General features: G+C 45.2%; 1 protein-coding gene across 1 annotated transcript in view; it reads right to left on the bottom strand.

Annotated features, from left to right (window-relative positions):
* Positions 1 to 7720: 7720 nt before the first annotated feature.
* Positions 7721 to 21661, bottom strand: part of LOC112219062 (disintegrin and metalloproteinase domain-containing protein 10-like) — a 42912-nt gene continuing 28971 nt past the window's right edge. Inside the window, exons 14-16 of the mRNA XM_042301918.1 lie at positions 21046 to 21266; positions 15689 to 15815; positions 7721 to 9882 (exon numbers count right to left, since the gene is read on the bottom strand). Coding sequence (XP_042157852.1) covers positions 9671 to 9882; positions 15689 to 15815; positions 21046 to 21266 — 560 coding nt within the window. The 3' untranslated portion in view covers positions 7721 to 9670. The remainder of the gene's footprint in view (positions 9883 to 15688; positions 15816 to 21045; positions 21267 to 21661) is intronic.

Genomic DNA, 21661 nt, shown 5'->3' with positions numbered 1-21661 from the left:
TTGATAACACTTTTATTTGAAGGGTACCTAAATAAAAAGGACCTTATAACATTCATAAGCAGTGTGTAATATGAATGTGTGCTTATGATTGATGAATGTTATGTAATTATTATAATATATATATATATATATATAAGTACCCTTCAAATCAATTGTTATTGAGAAAGGGAGGATTTATCACATACACTACATGGCCAAAAGTATGTGGACACCTGCTCGTTGAACATGTCATTCTAAAATCATGGGCATTAATATGGACCTGTGACCTCCTTTGCTGCTACAACAGCATCCACCTTTCTGGGAAGGTTTTCCACTAGATGTTGGAACATTGGTGTGAGGACTTCTATTCAGCTCACAAGAGCATTAGTGAGGTTGGGCACTGATGTTTGGGGATTAGGCCTGGCTTGTAGTCAGTGTTCATCCCAAAAGATGTTCGATGGGGTTGAGGTCAGGGCTCTGTGCAGGCCAGTTAAGTTATTCCACACCGATCTTGACAATTATTTCAGTATGAACCTCCTCGCATTGCTGAAACAGGAAAAGGGCCTACCCCAAACAGACTGAAATACCCAAAACCACACATTTGAAGGGGGAGGGGGTCCACATCCTGTTGTATATATAGTGTATGAACATCTCTGAACAGTTTCTGGATTTATAATACAAAAAAAAAGAAAGTAACAGACGTATCGAAATTCTATTTTTTAAATCTTCAAATAAAAACTCTAAATCCTCCCAAGTAGTGAGTGTACTGTGAGAGTACTGTGAGAGTACTGTGAGTGTACTGTGAGTGTACTGTGAGTGTACTGTGAGTGTACTGTGTGTGTACTGTGAGAGTACTGTGAGTGTACTGTGTGAGAGTACTGTGAGAGTACTGTGTGAGAGTACTGTGAGAGTACTGTGAGAGTGTGAGAGTACTGTGAGAGTACTGTGTGAGAGTACTGTGAGAGTACTGTGAGAGTACTGTGAGAGTACTGTGTGAGAGTACTGTGAGAGTACTGTGAGAGTACTGTGAGAGTACTGTGAGAGTACTGTGAGAGTACTGTGAGAGTACTGTGTGAGAGTACTGTGAGAGTACTGTGAGAGTACTGTGTGAGAGTACTGTGAGAGTACTGTGTGAGTACTGTGTGAGAGTACTGTGAGTGTACTGTGTGTGTACTGTGAGAGTACTGTGAGTGTACTGTGTGTGTACTGTGAGTGTACTGTGAGTGTACTGTGAGTGTACTGTGTGTGTACTGTGAGAGTACTGTGAGAGTACTATGTGAGAGTACTGTGAGAGTACTGTGAGTGTACTGTGTGTGTACTGTGAGAGTACTGTGAGTGTACTGTGTGTGTACTGTGAGTGTACTGTGAGTGTACTGTGAGTGTACTGTGAGTGTACTGTGAGTGTACTGTGAGTGTACTGTGAGTGTACTGTGAGTGTACTGTGAGTGTACTGTGAGAGTACTGTGAGTGTACTGTGTGTGTACTGTGAGAGTACTGTGAGAGTACTGTGAGTGTACTGTGAGTGTACTGTGAGAGTACTGTGAGAGTACTGTGAGAGTACTGTGAGTGTACTGTGAGAGTACTGTGAGTGTACTGTGAGTGTACTGTGAGAGTACTGTGAGAGTACTGTGAGTGTACTGTGAGAGTACTGTGAGTGTACTAGCCAGTAGTATGGTTTTTAAAACAGCTTCATTTTCTACAGAAAAACTCCATGATGAGATTCAATGTGAGAAAGTCCCCTACAGAGCCCATGACCTGTTTTCACACAACCGAGCCAAGCCAAAGCAAGATATACTGCCCTGGCCTGGTTACACATCCACCATTGTTGCTGGAACCGGGCTGGAAAGGACAATGTGAAAATAACAGTTCTGACCCAGAACAGTACGGTTGGAGTCAGCACGATAGGCTGAAAATAACAGTTCTGACCCAGAACAGTACGGTTGGAGTCAGCACGATAGCGTGAAAAGAGTACATTTGATCATGACCCAGAAAAGGAAAGCAAGCCAGTTAGCTTTGAAGCTGTGTACATGATCTAGGCCAGGGACGGGCACCTCAGATCAACCCCCCCCCCACACACACACACAAAATGGTAGAATACACAAGGTCCATTTTCTACATTTGGTTTTGTATCAGCAGTTTCTCTCTTGTTATGTCAGTCACTCAATTAGCCCATGTCTGCAAAAGAAATCTAGCCATGGTCAAATTACCGTCGGGGGGGCCATTGATTTTGTTAGTCACTCTCACTCAGATATCATATTTAAAACGGCAAACATTTCTCTCCACCCTAATGAGCAGAATTGCAGGAAATAGGAATGGTGCATAACGATGGCGGCCCCCACCCCCCATTGTACATAACCACAAATGCCTCGTTTGCTAAAGTTCACCGTACATTAAAATGACTCTCTAACATTACTATTTTTATGTATCAGTGTCACAATATACACACTCCTAATTCTAGATCCAAGACGGAAACAATTGAAAAAATAAAATAAAAATGTCATGAAAAAGTAGATTTAGCTGATTTACTGGTACATTGAACCATGTTGCGCGCCGTAGTAAAGCAACAAACTCTGTGGGTAGTGCTTTAAAAACGGCAACATCGTCTACACCCCATCGCACAATGTGAAGAATTGAAGGAAATGAACTCTAAAACGAAAAAAAAAAAAGATCTCTGCTGTCAAGTGGGGGACCCGGTGGGCGTTAATATGTTTTGCTTGCAAAACAAAATTTCACTTAGGGACCCAAAAAGGCTAGGGCCGGCTCGGACTGCGTGAATATGGGTTTGAGTGTGGGTACACAGACCAGAGACACACTGCCACCCCTCATGATGAGTTTACATTATGTGGCTCCCACCCCCCATCAAAGTTGCCCATCCCTGATCTAGGAAGTTCTAAAAATCAATCTAGTCCACTGCCTTTGTAGTATTAAGGGCAGAGGTCAAAACACCAGAGGTCAAACAGTCCCACTACCAGTCTCCTACGCTCCTCTTTCTTCAGACCTTGCGTGAACCAATGGTTACGTACCACATCACTGACTGTGTCGTCAGGCACCAGCTGCTATAACATATGATGTGGTTATAGTTCGTACTTAAAATATCTATCCAGGCTTTGTAAGATCTGGCATTCATCTGCAACGTCCGAGCAGAGGTACACGACCAACTTCTATGGTCAGTCATAGTCAAAATGACTGTTTTGGCAGGACAATTACACTTGAGGAGTTAGACAGCCCGGTCCCAGGACGGTTTGTGCTATGAGTCTTCCATTTGTCCATTCAAACTAGTGCATAGCTTTTAGAGACCTTCCTACTGGCTTTTCCTACATAAAAGTAAAGATAAAAAATATAAAAGACTCGTTCATAAAGTATGGCACAACAACACTCATGTTAACTAATGTAAAGGGTCACAAAGACACTCATCTCTGTAGGGGACACAGTCTTTTAACAGAACAGGGTTATGTCATTAGGGCACACAGCAACAACAACAACAAAAAAACGTTTTAAAATCCATTTTTGGAACGCGTTTCTTATTGGAAGAGCCCAAGTACTCCTTCCACCGTCGCATTCTGTTTTCTTCCGTTTGGTGCCCAAATCAACACAACCCAATCATCCACACACATTTTTTTACAGGGCAAGTGATCAATGCATGGGGGGGGGGAAAATGAACCTTTCAATCTAGGAACAAGCTCTAAACAAAGTGTTATGTCATAGTGGACAATTAGAATGTGCCGATCGTCTTGGAATAACTCCCGTTTGTTGTAGTGGTTAAAATACCGAACTAAATCAACCCCCAGCAATCATAGGAACATAATCAGTTATGATTAATTGTGTAACAGACAAAAAAAATATTACACACCTTACAGCCTAGTACAATCAATCAACAATGGTCACATTTAAATAAAAATGTTAAAAAACATGACTGCACGGCCACGTTGTACATTGTCAGACTTTTGATCTGAAAATTAACTTTTTTTTCTTCCATATTGGAATTGATTTTCAATGTATTTCCACACTCACGTAAACCTAGAAATCTGTCTTTAATAACCTCTTTATACTAAAGTAAGTGTACATACGAAATGGCACCCTAACACCTACAGTTTAAATCGGAAGTTTATATACACCTTAGCCAAATACATTTAAACTCGTTTTTTCCACAAGTCCTGACATTTAATCTTAGTGAAAATGCCCTGTCTTTTAAGTCAGTTAGGATCACCACTTTATTTTAAGAATGTGAAATGTCAGAATCATAGCTGATTTATTTCAACATCACGTTCCCAGTGGGTCAGAAGTTTACATACACTCAATTAGTATTTGGTAGCATTGCCTTTAAATTGTTTAACTTGGGTAAAATGTTTCAGGTAGCCTTCCACAAGCTTCCAACAATAAGTTGGGTGAATTTTGGCCCATTCCTCCTGACAGAGCTGGTGTAACTGAATCAGGTTCGTGGGCCTCCTTGCTCGCAAATGCTTTTTCAGTTCTGCCCACAAATCTTCTATAGAATTGAGGTCAGGGCTTTGTGATGGCCACTCCAATACCTTGACTTCGTTGTCCTTAAGTCATTTTGCCACAACTTTGGAAGTATGCTTGGGGTCATTGTCCATTTGGAAGACCCATTTACGACCAAGCTTTAACTTCCTGACTGATGTCTTGAGATGTTGCTTCAAATATATTGTTAAAATAATTTAAATGTTGAAAGATAATGATTAAATAATTCCACTCCACCTTATGAAATTGATTAGAATCATAAAATGATAATCTGATGATGTGTGTAGTTTTAGTCAGATCTGAGCAAGGCGTAGCTCAGGATTTGAACTTGTATATGGGCCGAAGAAAGACAGATACAGAGAACAGTTAAACTGTGTTTGAACCGACCTGGCTAGGCCTCGGAGGAACCTATGAGAGGACAGGGAGTACTTCTCAAGGTTTCCCTAATCTCGGGGGAATGGAACTGTCGGCTGGGTAGTGATACACAGTGGTGAGAACTATGGAGATAAAACTCACCGACTGTTTTGTGTGGAAGTATGTGCGTAGGATAACTACTGTCGTGACATATATCCACATAATTTTCCTGCCTCATGATGCCATCTATTTTGTGGAATGCACCAATCCCTCTTGCAGCAAAGCACCCCCACAACATGATGCTGCCACCCCCATGCTTCACGGTTGGGATGGTGTTCATCGGCTTGTAAGCCTCCCCCTTTTTCCTCCAAACGTAACGATGGTCATTATGGCTAAACAGTTACATTTATATTTCATCAGACCAGAGGACATTTCTCCAAAAAGTACAATCTTTGTCCCCATGTGCAGTTGCAAACCGTAGTCTGGCTTTTTTATGGCAGTTTTGGAGCAGTGGCTTCTTCTTTTGCGGAGCAGCCTTTCAGGTTATGTCGATATAGGACTCGTTTTTACTGTGGATATAGATACTTTTGTACCCGTTTCCTCCAGCATCTTCACAAGGTCCTTCACTGTTGTTCTGGGATTGATTTGAACTTTTCGCACCAAAGTACGTTCATCTCTAGGAGACAGAACGCGTCTCCTTCCTGAGTGGTATGACGGCTGTGTGGTCTCATGGTGTTTATACTTGCATACTATTGTTTGTACAGATGAACGTGGTACCTTCTGGTGTTTGGAAATTGCTCCCAAGGATGAACCGGACTTGTGGAGGTCTACGATTTATTTTCTGAGGTCTTGGAAGATTTATTTACATTTTCCCATGATGTCAAGCAAAGAGGCACTGAGTTTGAATGTAGGCCTTGAAATACATCCACAGGTACACCTCCAATTGACTCAAATGATGTCAATTAGCCTATCAGGAGCTCCTAAAGCCATGACATCATCTTCTGGAATTTTCCAAGCTGTTTAAAGGCACAGTCAACTTAGTGTATGTAAACTTCTGACCCACTGGAATTGTGATACAGTGAATTATAAGTGAAATAATCTGTCTGTAAACAATTGTTGGAAAAATGACTTGCGTCATGCACAAAGTTGATGTCCTAACCGACTTACCAAAACTATAGTTTGTTAACAAGAAATTTGTGGAGTGGTTGAAAAATGAGTTTTAATGACTCCAACCTAAGTGTATGTAAACTTCCAACTTCAACTATACATAGTGCACTAGTTTGGACCAGGGATAAATAGGGAATAGGGTGCTATTTTGGATGGACCCTATGCCAAGCTTAGCTTAGCCTGCCGTCAGTGACGTGACAGAATCAGCTTTTAATTAGTGGTTCTTTGTTCTATTCATTCTACTGCATCAAAATGTATATATATATATACACAAAATAAACTGGGACAAAACAAAAAAAAGTGTGTAAAAACTAAGTGAACTTCCCATCGCGTCGCGACCACAACAAGTTGTCACGTCGCGACCACAACAAGATGTCACGTCGCGACCACAACAAGATGTCACGTCGCGACCACAAGTTATTAGCAAAAATACCAGATAAAGAGATGAGGGAGCTCTTGAACGTCACAAAAGGTCAAAGGTGAGAAGTAGTGAGATATGGTGGTGACCTTATGTTCTACCTCTGGAACCTCTGGAATCTAAACACCATCCATAGGATTCCATAATTGCAGCAAAAGGAGAACTTGATTGCTGAAATGCTGTTAAAATTCCCAACTTCAGTGTCCAGTCCACAGAACTTACCCATACACCCTTCCAGATCGCTTCATTTGTGTTACTGTCCTGAGAGTACAGTACTAACCAAAATCAGTAAAGAATCATATGTACATTTACAGTAGAAGAAATAGTTGTGTTTTCACACCCATGTTATGTTACACTGAAAATCTTTACAGACAGACAGTCAGTCAGAGACAGTCAGTCAGAGACAGTCAGTCTGAGACAGTCAGTCTGAGACAGTCAGTCTGAGACAGTCAGTCAGACTGTCTCTGAGAGTCTGCATGGAGAAACAAAGAGAAGAGCCTTGTGTCTTTTTGCTGTTGAGTTTGAAACGTTGTGTCGTAATCACAAGTCCAGCAAATCTCTTTAATTTCTGGCTAAAATGGCTGACAAAACATTTCAACCAACCAGGAGCCTTGGAACATATGTGTCTTCTCACTCAGAAGGAGGGACTTTGCAAATGGAAAGAAAAAAAAAACACACAACTAAAGCTACATGTGATGGAACCATTCCTCCACTCCTTGGAACTCTATTCAAATAAATGGAAAAAAAAATGCAATGGCTGATGGTCACTTCCACTCCACGGCTGATGGTCACTTCCACTCCACACTGCAATGGCTGATGGTCACTTCCACTCCACGGCTGATGGCCACTTCCACTCCACACTGCAATGGCTGATGGTCACTTCCACTCCACAAATGGCTGATGGCCACTTCCACTCCACGGCTGATGGTCACTTCCACTCCACATTGCAATGGCTGATGGTCACTTCCACTCCACACTGCAATGGCTGATGGTCACTTCAAGTCCCACTGCAATGGCTGATGGTCACTTCCACTCACACTGCAATGGCTGATGGCCACTTCCACTCCACGGCTGATGGTCACTTCCACTCCACACTGCAATGGCTGATGGTCACTTCCACTCCACACTGCAATGGCTGATGGTCACTTCTCCACACTGCAATGGCTGATGGTCACTTCCACTCCACGGCTGATGGTCAAAACTCCACACTGCAACGGCTGATGGTCACTTCCACTCCACGGCTGATGGTCAACTCCCACTTCTGATGGCCACTTCCACTCCACGGCTGACGGTCACTTCCAACACTGCAAATGGTCAACTCCACACTGCAACGGCTGATGGTCACTTCCACTCCACACTGCAATGGCTGATGGTCACTTCCACTCCACACTGCAACGGCTGATGGTCAATTCCACTCCACACTGCAATGGCTGATGGTCACTTCCACTCCACACTGCACATCTGATGGTCACTTCCACTCCACACTGCAACGGCTGATGGTCACTTCCACTCCACACTGCAATGGCTGATGGTCACTTCCACTCCACACTGCACGTCTGATGGTCACTTCCACTCCACACTGCACGTCTGATGGTCACTTCCACTCCACACTGCAATGGCTGATGGTCACTTCCACTCCACACTGCAATGGCTGATGGTCACTTCCACTCCACACTGCAACGGCTGATGGTCACTTCCACTCCACACTGCAATGGCTGATGGTCACTTCCACTCCACACTGCAATGGCTGATGGTCACTTCCACTCCACACTGCACGTCTGATGGTCACTTCCACTCCACACTGCAATGGCTGATGGTCACTTCCACTCCACACTGCAACGGCGGATGGTCACTTCCACTCCACACTGCATGGCTGATGGTCACTTCCACTCCACACTGCAATGGCTGATGGTCACTTCCACTCCACACTGCAACGGCTGATGGGCACTTCCACTCCACACTTCAATGGCTGATGGGCACTTCCACTCCACACTGCAATGGCTGATGGTCACTTCCACTCCACACTGCAATGGCTGATGGTCACTTCCACTCCACACTGCAATGGCTGATGGTCACTTCCACTCCACACTGCAACGGCTGATGGTCACTTCCACTCCACACTGCAATGGCTGATGGTCACTTCCACACCACACTGCACGCCTGATGGTCACTTCCACTCCACACTGCAATGGCTGATGGTCACTTCCACTCCACACTGCAATGGCTGATGGTCACTTCCACTCCACACTGCACGTCTGATGGTCACTTCCACTCCACACTGCAATGGCTGATGGTCACTTCCACTCCACACTGCAACGGCTGATGGTCACTTCCACTCCACAGAATGACAAAATGGCGGATCTCACTCCAAAAGGTGGAGCCCCAGAAAACAGCTGGATGAAGACTGAAGAGGTCAGCGGTGCTACAGCTCTAGTGGTGGTCGTTGGAGGAGGTCTTTATTTAAAGATGTCAGCTGTGCTGCAGCTCTAGTGGTGGTCGTTGGAGGAGGTCTTTATTTAAAGATGTCAGCTGTGCTGCAGCTCTAGTGGTGGTCGTTGGAGGAGGTCTTTATTTAAAGATGTCAGCTGTGCTGCAGCTCTAGTGGTGGTCGTTGGAGGAGGTCTTTATTTAAAGATGTCAGCTGTGCTGCAGCTCTAGTGGTGGTCGTTGGAGGAGGTCTTTATTTAAAGATGTCAGCTGTGCTGCAGCTCTAGTGGTGGTCGTTGGAGGAGGTCTTTATTTAAAGATGTCAGCTGTGCTGCAGCTCTAGTGGTGGTCGTTGGAGGGGGTCTTTGAGCTTTCTCAACTCCGTCCTGTTTGTCTGTTTGTAGATGGAGGGTCTGACGTATGGGGATGGTAAACAACCAGTTTAGGCTGTTCTTTGGGTGGAGTGAAGCACGTGTTTTATCCCACTGTTAGGTGTAAACCGGTGTGATTTGAATCCGGGTCTCCCACGTGGCAACACAACGCCTTAACCATTAGATAAACAGGACATGCTAAAAAAGTGTGTAAAAACTAAGTGTTGTTCCTTTTCTTTCCCTCAATTCCATCTATCCTAAATCATAAAACATCTAAGAATATCCTCTAGGTTTAAATGGTGAAGATGTGGGATTTCCACCCTGGAGACATGGGTTCAATCAAATACCAACAAATGGGTTCAAATCTCAATCCCAGCAGCGACATAAATAGGCACAAGGAGGAGCCAAGGCAAGGCAAGGAGCAGGCGATGGAGGGAGCAGCGTTCCCCACTCCGAACCCCAGTGTCTCAGCAGCTCAGCGTCTCATCTGGCCCATCTGGTAGTTTTCTCTAGGCTGACCCTGGCTGCGGTGGTGCCTCTGGGGCTGGGGCTGGCGTGAGGGCTGCTGCCGCTGGCCCCCAGAGACAGGGTGGTGCTGGCCGTGACTGACACCTCCATGGTGCGACTGGGACTGGTGCACCTGGGCCTCCCTGGCCTGCTGCTGGGCTCTCCTCCTCTTCAATGTGCCTGGGGTAAAGAGGGAGAGAGAGGTTAGTCTAGCACAGTGGTCAACAACCAGTCGATCACCAAACATTTCTGTAAAAACCCAAGGATAAAGCCTTGCATTCAAATGTTTTATATTATTTCCACACTATTGGAGGTAAGTGCACTTGATTCAACATTCCTAGCACTAGGAAGGCAAAGTGTTCCCATTTTGAACCAGTTCATGTGTCTGAAGGTAGAACTGTGCCTACCCAGCAGGCCCAGAGAGCAAATCAAGTGCACCTATAGGCCTACCGCTGGGCAATCAGATATCTCAGATCACCTTGTCTGCACAGTTTCCTGAATCCAGACACTGTAAAAAAGTACACACAGCAAAAGTTGATACTGTGAGATTAAAACGTTTCAGACCATGACTAGAGAGAAATTCAACGAATAAAGCAAAGAGCTGCTGTTTTTATGAGTAAATTCATGTTTAAGTTGCTATTTAGCACTGTCAACATCTTGTTCAACACCTTTATAAGCCATAAAATGCACATTTTCCCTACTTCCACTCAAGCTACAACTAGCACAGCAGCAGCATGAGTATAGCAACGCATTTCTATAAGCTTTGTTGTCGATAAGCTTGTGTTGTTGTACTGAACTAAAATATAAACGCAACATGTAAAAAGTGTTGGTCCCACGTTTCATGAGCTGAAATAGAAGATCCCTGAAATGTTTCATACTTACAAAAAAGCTTATTTCTCTCAAATTTTGTGCACAAATCTGTTTACATCCCTGTTAGTGAGCATTTCTCCTTTGCCAAGATAACCCATCCACCTGACAGGTGTGGCATATCAAGAAGCTGATTAAACAGCATGATCATTACACAGGTGCACCTTGTGCTGGGGGAAATAAAATGTCACTCTAAAATGTGCAGTTTTGTCACAACACAATGCCACAGATGTCTCAGTTTTGAAATAGTGTGCAATTGGCATGTTGACAGCAGGAATGTCACCCAGAGCTGTTGCTAGAGAATGTAATGTTAATTTCTCTACCATAAGCCACCTCCAACGTTGTTTTAGAGAATTTGGCAGTACGTCCAACCGATCTCACAACCGCAGACCACGTGTTACCACACCTGCCCAGGACTTCCACATCCGGCTTCTTCACCTGCGGGATCATCTGAGACCAGTCACCCGGACAGCTGATGAATGTGTGGATTTGCACAACTGAAGAATTTCTGCACAAACTGTCAGAAACCGCCTCAGGGACGCTAATCTGCATGCTCGTTGTCCTCACCCGGGTCTTGACCCTACGGTAGTTTGGTGTCGTAACCGACTTCAGTGGGCAAATGCTCACCTTCGATGGCCACCGGTATGCTGGAGAAGTCTGCCTGGTTTTGACTGGTGTTCTGATCCACACCCCTACACTTTTTGTGAAGATATGTGTGACCAACAGATGCATATCTGTATTCCCAGTCATGTGAAATCCATAGATTAGGACCTAATGAATTTATGTCAATTTACTGATTTCCTTCTATGAACTGTAACTCAGTAAAAATCAATTAAATTGTTGCATTTATATTTTTGTTCAGTGAATTATTGGTGTCTTCCGGCTTGTCTTTTTAAATACAGAGGAATATTTCACTCTCTCTGGTCATAGGAGTAACAAAATGAATTGCTGCATGCAGGGAGACTTGATTTGCGCCATCAGCTGGAAGACTGTGTACCCTTTTCTCAGAGCGGAGAGGGGCGGGACGGTGAGTCAAGTGAGAAGCAGCCAGGTGCACGGTGTTTCCTCCGACACATTGGGGCGGCTGGCTTCCGGGTTGGATGTGTTAAGAAGCAGTGCGGCTTGGCCGGGTTGTGTATCGGAGGACGCGTGGCTTTCAGATGCAGGCCATCAGTCCAGTAAACATGTTTTAAAATAAATTACGTTATCACTTAGCTGTGCCTCACAAGTAATATAACAAACGATCTATTACCAGTGTGATCATATACCTTGCAGGTCTACGAAGAAAGAAACAACCAACACTGGCAGGGCAATTCAAGCACAGACAATATGCAGTAATAATGTATTGGGCCTATAAGCCTACTGCACAATCCTAATTTCTACAGAACTGTTTTTAAATAGGTCAATGTTGCGTAAAGACTTACGTTTTTTTAATTTTTAAAGTCAGGGTTAAAACTAGGGATGCATGATATATCGGTATCGGACGATATTATTAGCTAAAAATGACAACATCGGTATCTAGTTTAATGCCCCGATTTGTAAAACCGACATCAAAGCTGACATACCTGTATAACGAAGGTACATGACGTAATGACGCCACGTAAAATGTAGCGCGATAAGAGCAACACATCATTCCTAACCTCGCCCACAATGTCTGCTGTGTGGATCGAGCAGTCAACAAGTCCAGCAGTCACTTGAAAGAGTAGCAAAATTTCAGCGAGGCAACTCAAAGGGGAAATCCATTAACGCCAAGATAATGGAATTCATTGCCCTTTACAATCAACTGTTCTCTGTCGTGGGTGATGTTGTCTTTCACCGACTGGTCGAGCACCGGTACACATTTTTCAGATGTTGCCCTACAGGAGTTACACAGTAATAGCATCACTGCTATTAGCTTCACGACATACATACTACGGGACGCCGCTTGGGTCTTTGCGTGTCAAAAAATATACAGTAGCGCTGTCAAAGCTGTACAAAGAAGTCTGCAAACAAGCAAACACCGGCCACGAACGACGTGTTTACAATACCACGTTGGTAATAAAGCATCATTTGTTCGACAGCAACTTCTGGGATAGCTAGCTTTAGCTTGGTATCTAGTTTACACCAATACAACCAGCCTGAAAACAATGACCAGTGGAACCTGCAGTCATTTTCATTATTCTTAGCAATGATTTAGGAGACCTTGTGAGTCAGTATTAGCTAGGTTGTCACGTGTTGTTCGCCTATTGAAATTGAACTTCAGTTCATGAAAAGAACTTAGCCCCGTTGCCTAAAGCTAACATTATAGCAGGGTACAAATCTGTCGTTCTGCCCCCTGAACAGGCAGTTAACCCACTGTTCCTTGGCCATCATTGAAAATAAGAATTTGTTCTTAACTGACTTGCCTGGTTAAATAAAGGTCAAATAAAAAATAAAAACCGGACCGAGTTATGTGTTGTGAAGCTAGCCACAATAAGGATTAGGCACAATGGTGGAATTGTAGTTTGCCTTCAAAATAAAAGTCATTGACCGTAATGCAAATTACATGAATAGTAGAATTATGCCATACTTTTACTTTGAAGGCTAACCGCAAAGTCCACTATTGTGGCGAATCCTTAATGTGGCTAGCTTCACATAGATGGGTCCGACCACCATCAATGAAATAAGAACTGCCTAATAAATGAGGGTTATTTTAGATGATGACACCGAGCTATATAGTTAGCTAGCGAACTATAGCTACTGAAACAGATGTGTTATTTGACGTGTATCTTTTTTGACACGCAAAGACCCAAACGGTGTTCCATAGAGATCCTAGTTGACAATAAAACGACTGAACAAATGAACAATGAAACAGCACAGTAAGTAAGTGAAAGAAATAGGTTTTGATGATGTTTTACTGGTCATGGGGACATATATGCCAACAAAATAACTTTTGAGTCAGTGTGGTGTGTGTGTGATGTGACCTTTATAAAACTAGGCAAGTCCGTTAAGAACAAATTCTTATTTACAACGCTGGACCAATTGTGCGCCGCACTATGGGACTGCCAATCACGGCCGGATGTGATACAGCCTGGATTCGAACCAGGGACTGTAGTGACGCCTCTTGCACTGAGATGCAGTGCCTTAACACACACACACACATGGACGCAGTGGTCTAACTATTTAACTGTACTAGAATGCTTAAAAGACCGCTAAAATTGTAAATACCGTTTATCGGTATCGTTTTTTTGGGGGCAAGGAGAATATCAGATATCAGCATCGGCCAAAAATGTCATATCGGTGCATCACTAAATAAAACAAAATCTGAGCGGGAGATGTGGGCTTTTGACTCGGAAAGTGATCTTGACTCGGAAAAAGGTCGGTGACCACTGGTTTAGCTGAACATTCCCGTCTTTTCACAGGCATTCCTCTTTAAAACCTTCATTTCACCAGGTAGATCCATAGAGGTTAAAACTCCTCTAGTTTAAGGGCGACCTGGTCATTTCTGACAACACTCATACTGTTGTAGTTCTCTGCTCCTGACCGGTTCACAAATACATTTTTCACAACCCATTCATTTGAAGACTTGTAGCATGGGGCGTGGAGACTCACCTGGTAGTGGTTTGGGGTTGCTAGAGGGGGTGTGGAGACTCACCTGGTAGTGGTTTGGGGTTGCTAGAGGGGGTGTGGAGACTCACCTGGTAGTGGTTTGGGGTTGCTGAGACTCACCTGGTAGTGGTTTGGGGTTGCTAGAGGGGGTGTGGAGACTCACCTGGTAGTGGTTTGGGGTTGCTAGAGGGGGTGTGGAGACTCACCTGGTAGTGGTTTGGGGTTGCTAGAGGGGGTGTGGAGACACACCTGGTAGTGGTTTGGGGTTGCTAGAGGGGGTGTGGAGACTCACCTGGTAGTGGTTTGGGGTTGCTAGAGGGGGTGTGGAGACTCACCTGGTAGTGGTTTGGGGTTGCTAGAGGGGGTGTGGAGACACACCTGGTAGTGGTTTGGGGTTGCTAGAGGGAGTGTGGAGACACACCTGGTAGTGGTTTGGGGTTGCTAGAGGGGGTGTGGAGACACACCTGGTAGTGGTTTGGGGTTGCTAGTGGGGGTGTGGAGACACACCTGGTAGTGGTTTGGGGTTGCTAGAGGGGGTGTGGAGACTCACCTGGTAGTGGTTTGGGGTTTAGAGGGGGTGTGGAGACTCACCTGGTAGTGGTTTGGGGTTGCTAGAGGGGGTGTGGAGACTCACCTGGTAGTGGTTTGGGGTTGCTAGAGGGGGTGTGGAGACTCACCTGGTAGTGGTTTGGGGTTGCTAGAGGGGGTGTGGAGACTCACCTGGTAGTGGTTTGGGGTTGCTAGAGGGGTGTGGAGACTCACCTGGTAGTGGTTTGGGGTTGCTAGGGGGTGTGGAGACTCACCTGGTAGTGGTTTGGGGTTGCTGAGACTCACCTGCTAGTGGTTTGGGGTTGCTAGAGGGGGTGTGGAGACACACCTGGTAGTGGTTTGGGGTTGCTAGAGGGGTGTGGAGACTCACCTGGTAGTGGTTTGGGGTTGCTAGAGGGGGTGTGGAGACTCACCTGGTAGTGGTTTGGGGTTGCTAGAGGGGGTGTGGAGACTCACCTGGTAGTGGTTTGGGGTTGCTAGAGGGGGTGTGGAGACTCACCTGGTAGTGGTTTGGGGTTGCTAGAGGGGGTGTGGAGACACACCTGGTAGTGGTTTGGGGTTGCTAGAGGGAGTGCCGAGACTCACCTGGTAGTGGTTTGGGGTTGCTAGAGGGGGTGTGGAGACTCACCTGGTAGTGGTTTGGGGTTGCTAGAGGGGGTGTGGAGACTCACCTGGTAGTGGTTTGGGGTTGCTGAGACTCACCTGGTAGTGGTTTGGGGTTGCTAGAGGGGGTGTGGAGACTCACCTGGTAGTGGTTTGGGGTTGCTAGAGGGAGTGCCGAGACTCACCTGGTAGTGGTTTGGGGTTGCTAGAGGGGGTGTGGAGACTCACCTGGTAGTGGTTTGGGGTTGCTAGAGGGGGTGTGGAGACTCACCTGGTAGTAGTTTGGGGTTGCTAGGGGGAGTGCCGAGACTCACCTGGTAGTGGTTTGGGGTTGCCAGGGGGAGTGCCGAGACTCACCTGGTAGTGGTTTGGCATTGCTAGAGGGGGTGTGGAGACTCACCTGGTAGTGGTTTGGGTGGGGGCAGTTTGGGGTTGCTGGAGGGAGTGTGGACACTACAGATCTTAATGAAGCCAGCCATCAGCATGATCAGAGCGATACCCATCAATAGCACTGCCCACCAGTGAGCCTGGAACCAGAAGAAAAACAAAGAAATTGAGATACATTTTTCATAAACACACAACTTCTAACAACAATCTGTCCACTAGAGTCCACAACGAAAATACAATTGTTTTTGAGTTATCCTCCATGGTAATCTTTATGCATGCGTCTGACTAGTCGGTTGGACGTACTGACAAATTCTCTAAAACGACGTTGGAGGCGGCTTATGGTAGAGAAATTAACATTAAATTCTCTAGCAACAGCTCTGGTGGAAATTCCTGCAGTCAACATGCCAATTGCACGCTCCCTCAAAACTTGAGACATCTGTGATATTGTGTTGTGACAAAACTGTACATTTTAGAGTGGCCTTTTATTTTGTGCACCTGTATAATGATCATGCTGTTTAATCAGCTTCTTGATATGTCACACCTGTCAGGTGGATGGATTATCTTGGCAAAGGAGAAATGCTCACTAACAGGGATGTAAACAAATTTGTGCACAAAATTTGAGAGAAATAAGCTTTTTTGTAAGTATGAAACATTTCAGGGATCTTCTATTTCAGCTCATGAAACGTGGGACCAACACTTTTTACCTACCACTATCCACTCAGTCAGTCAGTAAGCTACGTACCACTATCCACTCAGTCAGTCAGTAAGCTACGTACCACTATCCACTCAGTCTGTCAGTAAGCTATGTACCACTAAAGTAGGGAAAATGTGCATTTTATGGCTTATAAAAGTGTTGAACAAGATGTTGACAGGCAGAATTCTACCTTCAGACACGTGAACTAGTTCAAAACACCTTGCCTTCCTATCCTTTTCTTTATGCGTCTGACTGATTCATTTTTTTCAAAATCAGTGAAATACATAGTAAGTCAGAATTACATTCATGGGAATATAGTGACCTTTTCTGGTCATCTGACAGAATCACTCAGTAAGCTACGTACCACTATCCACTCAGTCAGTAAGCTACCTACCACTATCCACTCAGTCAGTAAGCTACCTACCACTATCCAATCATTCAGTCAGTAAGCTACGTACCACTATCCACTCAGTCAGTAAGCTCCCTACCACTTATCCACTCAGTCAGTAAGCTACGTACCACTATCCACGCAGTCAGTCAGTAAGCTACGTACCACTATCCACTCAGTAAGCTACGTACCACTATCCACTCAGTAAGCTACCTACCACTATCCACTCAGTCAGTAAGCTACCTACCACTATCCAGTAAGCTACCTACCACTATCCACTCAGTAAGCTATGTACCACTATCCAGTAAGCTACCTACCACTATCCACTCAGTCAGTCAGTAAGCTACGTACCACTATCCACTCAGTCAGTAAGCTACGTACCACTATCCACTCAGTCAGTAAGCTACCTACCACTATCCACTCAGTCAGTAAGCTACCTACCACTATCCACTCAGTCAGTAAGCTACGTACCACTATCCACCCAGTCAGTCAGTAAGCTCCCTACCACTATCCACTCAGTCAGTAAGCTACCTACCACTATCCACTCAGTCAGTAAGCTACGTACCACTATCCACTCAGTCAGTAAGCTACCTACCACTATCCACTCAGTCAGTAAGCTACGTACCACTATCCACTCAGTCAGTAAGCTACGTACCACTATCCACTCAGTCAGTAAGCTACCTTCCACTATCTACTCAGTAAGCTACGTACCACTATCCACCCAGTCAGTCAGTAAGCTACCTACCACTATCCACTCAGTCAGTAAGCTACCTACCACTATCCACTCAGTAAGCTACGTACCACTATCCACTAAGTCAGTCAGTAAGCTCCCTACCACTATCCACTAAGTCAGTCAGTAAGCTACGTACCACTATCCACTCAGTCAGTAAGCTACGTACCACTATCCAGTAAAGCTACGTACCACTATCCACTCAGTCAGTCAGTAAGCTCCCTACCACTATCCACTCAGTCAGTCAGTAAGCTCCCTACCACTATCCCCTCAGTCAGTAAGCTACCTACCACTATCCACTCAGTCAGTAAGCTACGTACCACTATCCACTCAGTCAGTAAGCTACCTACCACTATCCACTCAGTCAGTAAGCTACGTACCACTATCCACTCAGTCAGTAAGCTACGTACCAATATCCACTCAGTCAGTAAGCTACCTACCACTATCCACTCAGTAAGCTACGTACCACTATCCACTCAGTCAGTCAGTAAGCTACATACCACTATACACCCAGTCAGTCAGTAAGCTACCTACCACTATCCACTCAGTCAGTCAGTAAGCTACCTACCACTATCCAGTAAGCTACCTACCACTATCCACTCAGTCAGTCAGTAAGCTACGTACCACTATCCAGTAAGCTACCTACCACTATCCACTCAGTCAGTCAGTAAGCTACGTACCACTATCCACTCAGTCAGTAAGCTACGTACCACTATCCACTCAGTCAGTAAGCTACCTACCATTATCCACTCAGTCAGTAAGCTACCTACCACTATCCACTCAGTCAGTAAGCTACCTACCACTATCCACTCAGTCAGTAAGCTACCTACCACTATCCACTCAGTCAGTAAGCTACCTACCACTATCCACTCAGTCAGTAAGCTACATACCACTATCCCGTCAGTCAGTAACCTACGTACCACTATCCAGTAAAGCTACGTACCACTATCCACTCAGTCAGTCAGTAAGCTACCTACCAATATCCAGTAAGCTACCTACCACTATCCACTCAGTCAGTCAGTAAGCTACCTACCACTATCCAGTAAGATACCTACCACTATCCACTCAGTCAGTCAGTAAGCTACGTAACACTATCCACTCAGTCTGTTAGTAAGCCATGTACCACTATCCACTCAGTAAGCTACGTACCACTATCCACTCAGTCAGTCAGGAAGCTACGTACCACTATCCAGTCAGTAAGCTACGTACCACTATCCAGTCAGTAAGCTACGTACCACTATCCACTCAGTCAGTAAGCTCCCTACGACTATCCACTCAGTCAGTCAGTAAGCTACCTACCACTATCCAGTAAGCTACCTACCACTATCCAGTCAGTCAGTAAGCTACCTACCACGTACCACTATCCACTCAGTAAGCTACGTACCACTATCCACTCAGTAAGCTACGTACCACTATCCACTCAGTAAGCTACGTACCACTATCCACTCAGTAAGCTACGTACCACTATCCACTCAGTAAGCTACGTACCACTATCCACTCAGTAAGCTACGTACCACTATCCACTCAGTAAGCTACGTACCACTATCCACTCAGTAAGCTACGTACCACTATCCAGTCAGTAAGCTACGTACCACTATCCAGTCAGTAAGCTACGTACCACTATCCAGTCAGTAAGCTACGTACCACTATCCACTCAGTCAGTAAGCTCCCTACGACTATCCACTCAGTCAGTCAGTAAGCTACCTACCACTATCCAGTCAGTCAGTAAGCTACCTACCACTATCCACTCAGTAAGCTACGTGCCACTATCCACTCAGTCAGTCAGTAAGCTACCTACCACTATCCACTCAGTAAGCTACGTACCACTATCCAGTACGCTACCTACCACTATCCACTCAGTAAGCTACGTACCACTATCCAGTAAGCTACCTACCACTATCCACTCAGTCAGTCAGTAAGCTACGTACCACTATCCACTCAGTAAGCTACGTACCACTATCCACTCAGTCAGTCAGTAAGCTACGTACCACTATCCACTCAGTCAGTCAGTAAGCTACCTACCACTATCCACTCAGTAAGCTACGTACCACTATCCAGTAAGCTACCTACCACTATCCACTCAGTCAGTCAGTAAGCTACCTACCACTATCCACTCAGTAAGCTACGTACCACTATCCAGTAAGCTACCTACCACTATCCACTCAGTCAGTCAGTAAGCTACGTACCACTATCCACTCAGTCAGTCAGTAAGCTATGTACCACTATCCACTCAGTCAGTCAGTAAGCTCCCTACCACTATCCACTCAGTCAGTAAGCTACCTACCACTATCCACTCAGTAAGCTACGTACCACTATCCACTAAGTCAGTCAGTAAGCTCCCTACCACTATCCACTCAGTCAGTCAGTAAGCTACGTACCACTATCCACTCAGTCAGTCAGTAAGCTACGTACCACTTTCCACTCAGTAAGCTACGTACCACTATCCACTCAGTAAGCTACGTACCACTATCCACTCAGTAAGCTACGTACCACTATCCACTCAGTAAGCTACGTACCACTATCCACTCAGTCAGTACCACTATCCACTCAGTAAGCTACCTACCACTATCCACTCAGTAAGCACGTACCACTATCCACTCAGTAAGCTACGTACCACTATCCACTCAGTAAGCTACGTACCACTATCCACTCAGTAAGCTACGTACCACTATCCACTCAGTAAGCTACGTACCACTATCCACTCAGTAAGCTACGTACCACTATCCACTCAGTAAGCACGTACCACTATCCACTCAGTAAGCTACGTACCACTATCCACTCAGTAAGCACGTACCACTATCCACTCAGTAAGCTACGTACCACTATCCACTTAGTAAGCTATGTACCACTATCCACTCAGTCAGTCAGTAAGCTCCCTACCACTATCCACTCAGTCAGTAAGCTACCTACCACTATCCACTCAGTAAGCTACGTACCACTATCCACTAAGTCAGTCAGTAAGCTCCCTACCACTATCCACTCAGTCAGTCAGTAAGCTACGTACCACTATCCACTCAGTCAGTCAGTAAGCTACGTACCACTTTCCACTCAGTAAGCTACGTACCACTATCCACTCAGTAAGCTACGTACCACTATCCACTCAGTAAGCTACGTACCACTATCCACTCAGTAAGCTACGTACCACTATCCACTCAGTAAGCTACGTACCACTATCCACTCAGTAAGCTACGTACCACTATCCACTCAGTAAGCTACGTACCACTATCCACTCAGTAAGCTACGTACCACTATCCACTCAGTAAGCTACGTACCACTATCCACTCAGTAAGCTACGTACCACTATCCACTCAGTAAGCTACGTACCACTATCCACTCAGTAAGCTACGTACCACTATCCACTCAGTAAGCTACGTACCACTATCCACTCAGTAAGCTACGTACCACTATCCACTCAGTAAGCTACGTACCACTATCCACTCAGTAAGCTACGTACCACTATCCACTCAGTAAGCTACGTACCACTATCCACTCAGTAAGCTACGTACCACTATCCACTTAGTAAGCTACGTACCACTATCCACTCAGTAAGCTACGTACCACTATCCACTCTGCAATGTTTTCATAGAGCTCAGGGTTGAAGATGGCCTTCTTCAGTCTGGCCAGAGGGCCATCCGCGTCCACCAGCCGACACCTCATGAACACGTCGCAGTAGCCCTTGAAGTCGTTACAGGGAGACCCCGCAGGCAGCGTGGTGATTTTCTTATTGAAGAACCGGGCCAGTTTCTCTGAGCCTGTACTGCTGCAGGTGTTGGGGTTCACTGCAAGACAAGACAATCAACTAATAATAACTTGTATAGCACTAGTAATTTATTTCACCTTTATTTAACTGGGCAAGTCAGTTAAGAACGAATTCTTATTTACAATAACGGCCTACTGGGGAACAGTGGGTTAACTGGTCTAGGAACAGTGGGTTAACTGGTCTAGGAACAGTGGGTTAACTGGTCTAGGAACAGTGGGTTAACTGGTCTAGGAACAGTGGGTTAACTGCCTTGTTCAGGGGGCAGAACGACAGATCTTTACCTTGTCAGCTCGGGGGAATTCGATCCATCACCCTTTCAGTTGCTGATCCGACGCTCTAACTATTCATTACATAAATAATCTCAAAGCCCTTTAAAAACCTTGTCATACAATGTGGTTGTTATACAAGGTGGTA

Source organism: Oncorhynchus tshawytscha, linkage group LG19 (genome assembly GCF_018296145.1).
Source record: "Oncorhynchus tshawytscha isolate Ot180627B linkage group LG19, Otsh_v2.0, whole genome shotgun sequence".
Classification (NCBI taxonomy): domain Eukaryota; kingdom Metazoa; phylum Chordata; class Actinopteri; order Salmoniformes; family Salmonidae; genus Oncorhynchus; species Oncorhynchus tshawytscha.
This window is presented reverse-complemented; position numbering and strand designations above follow the sequence as displayed.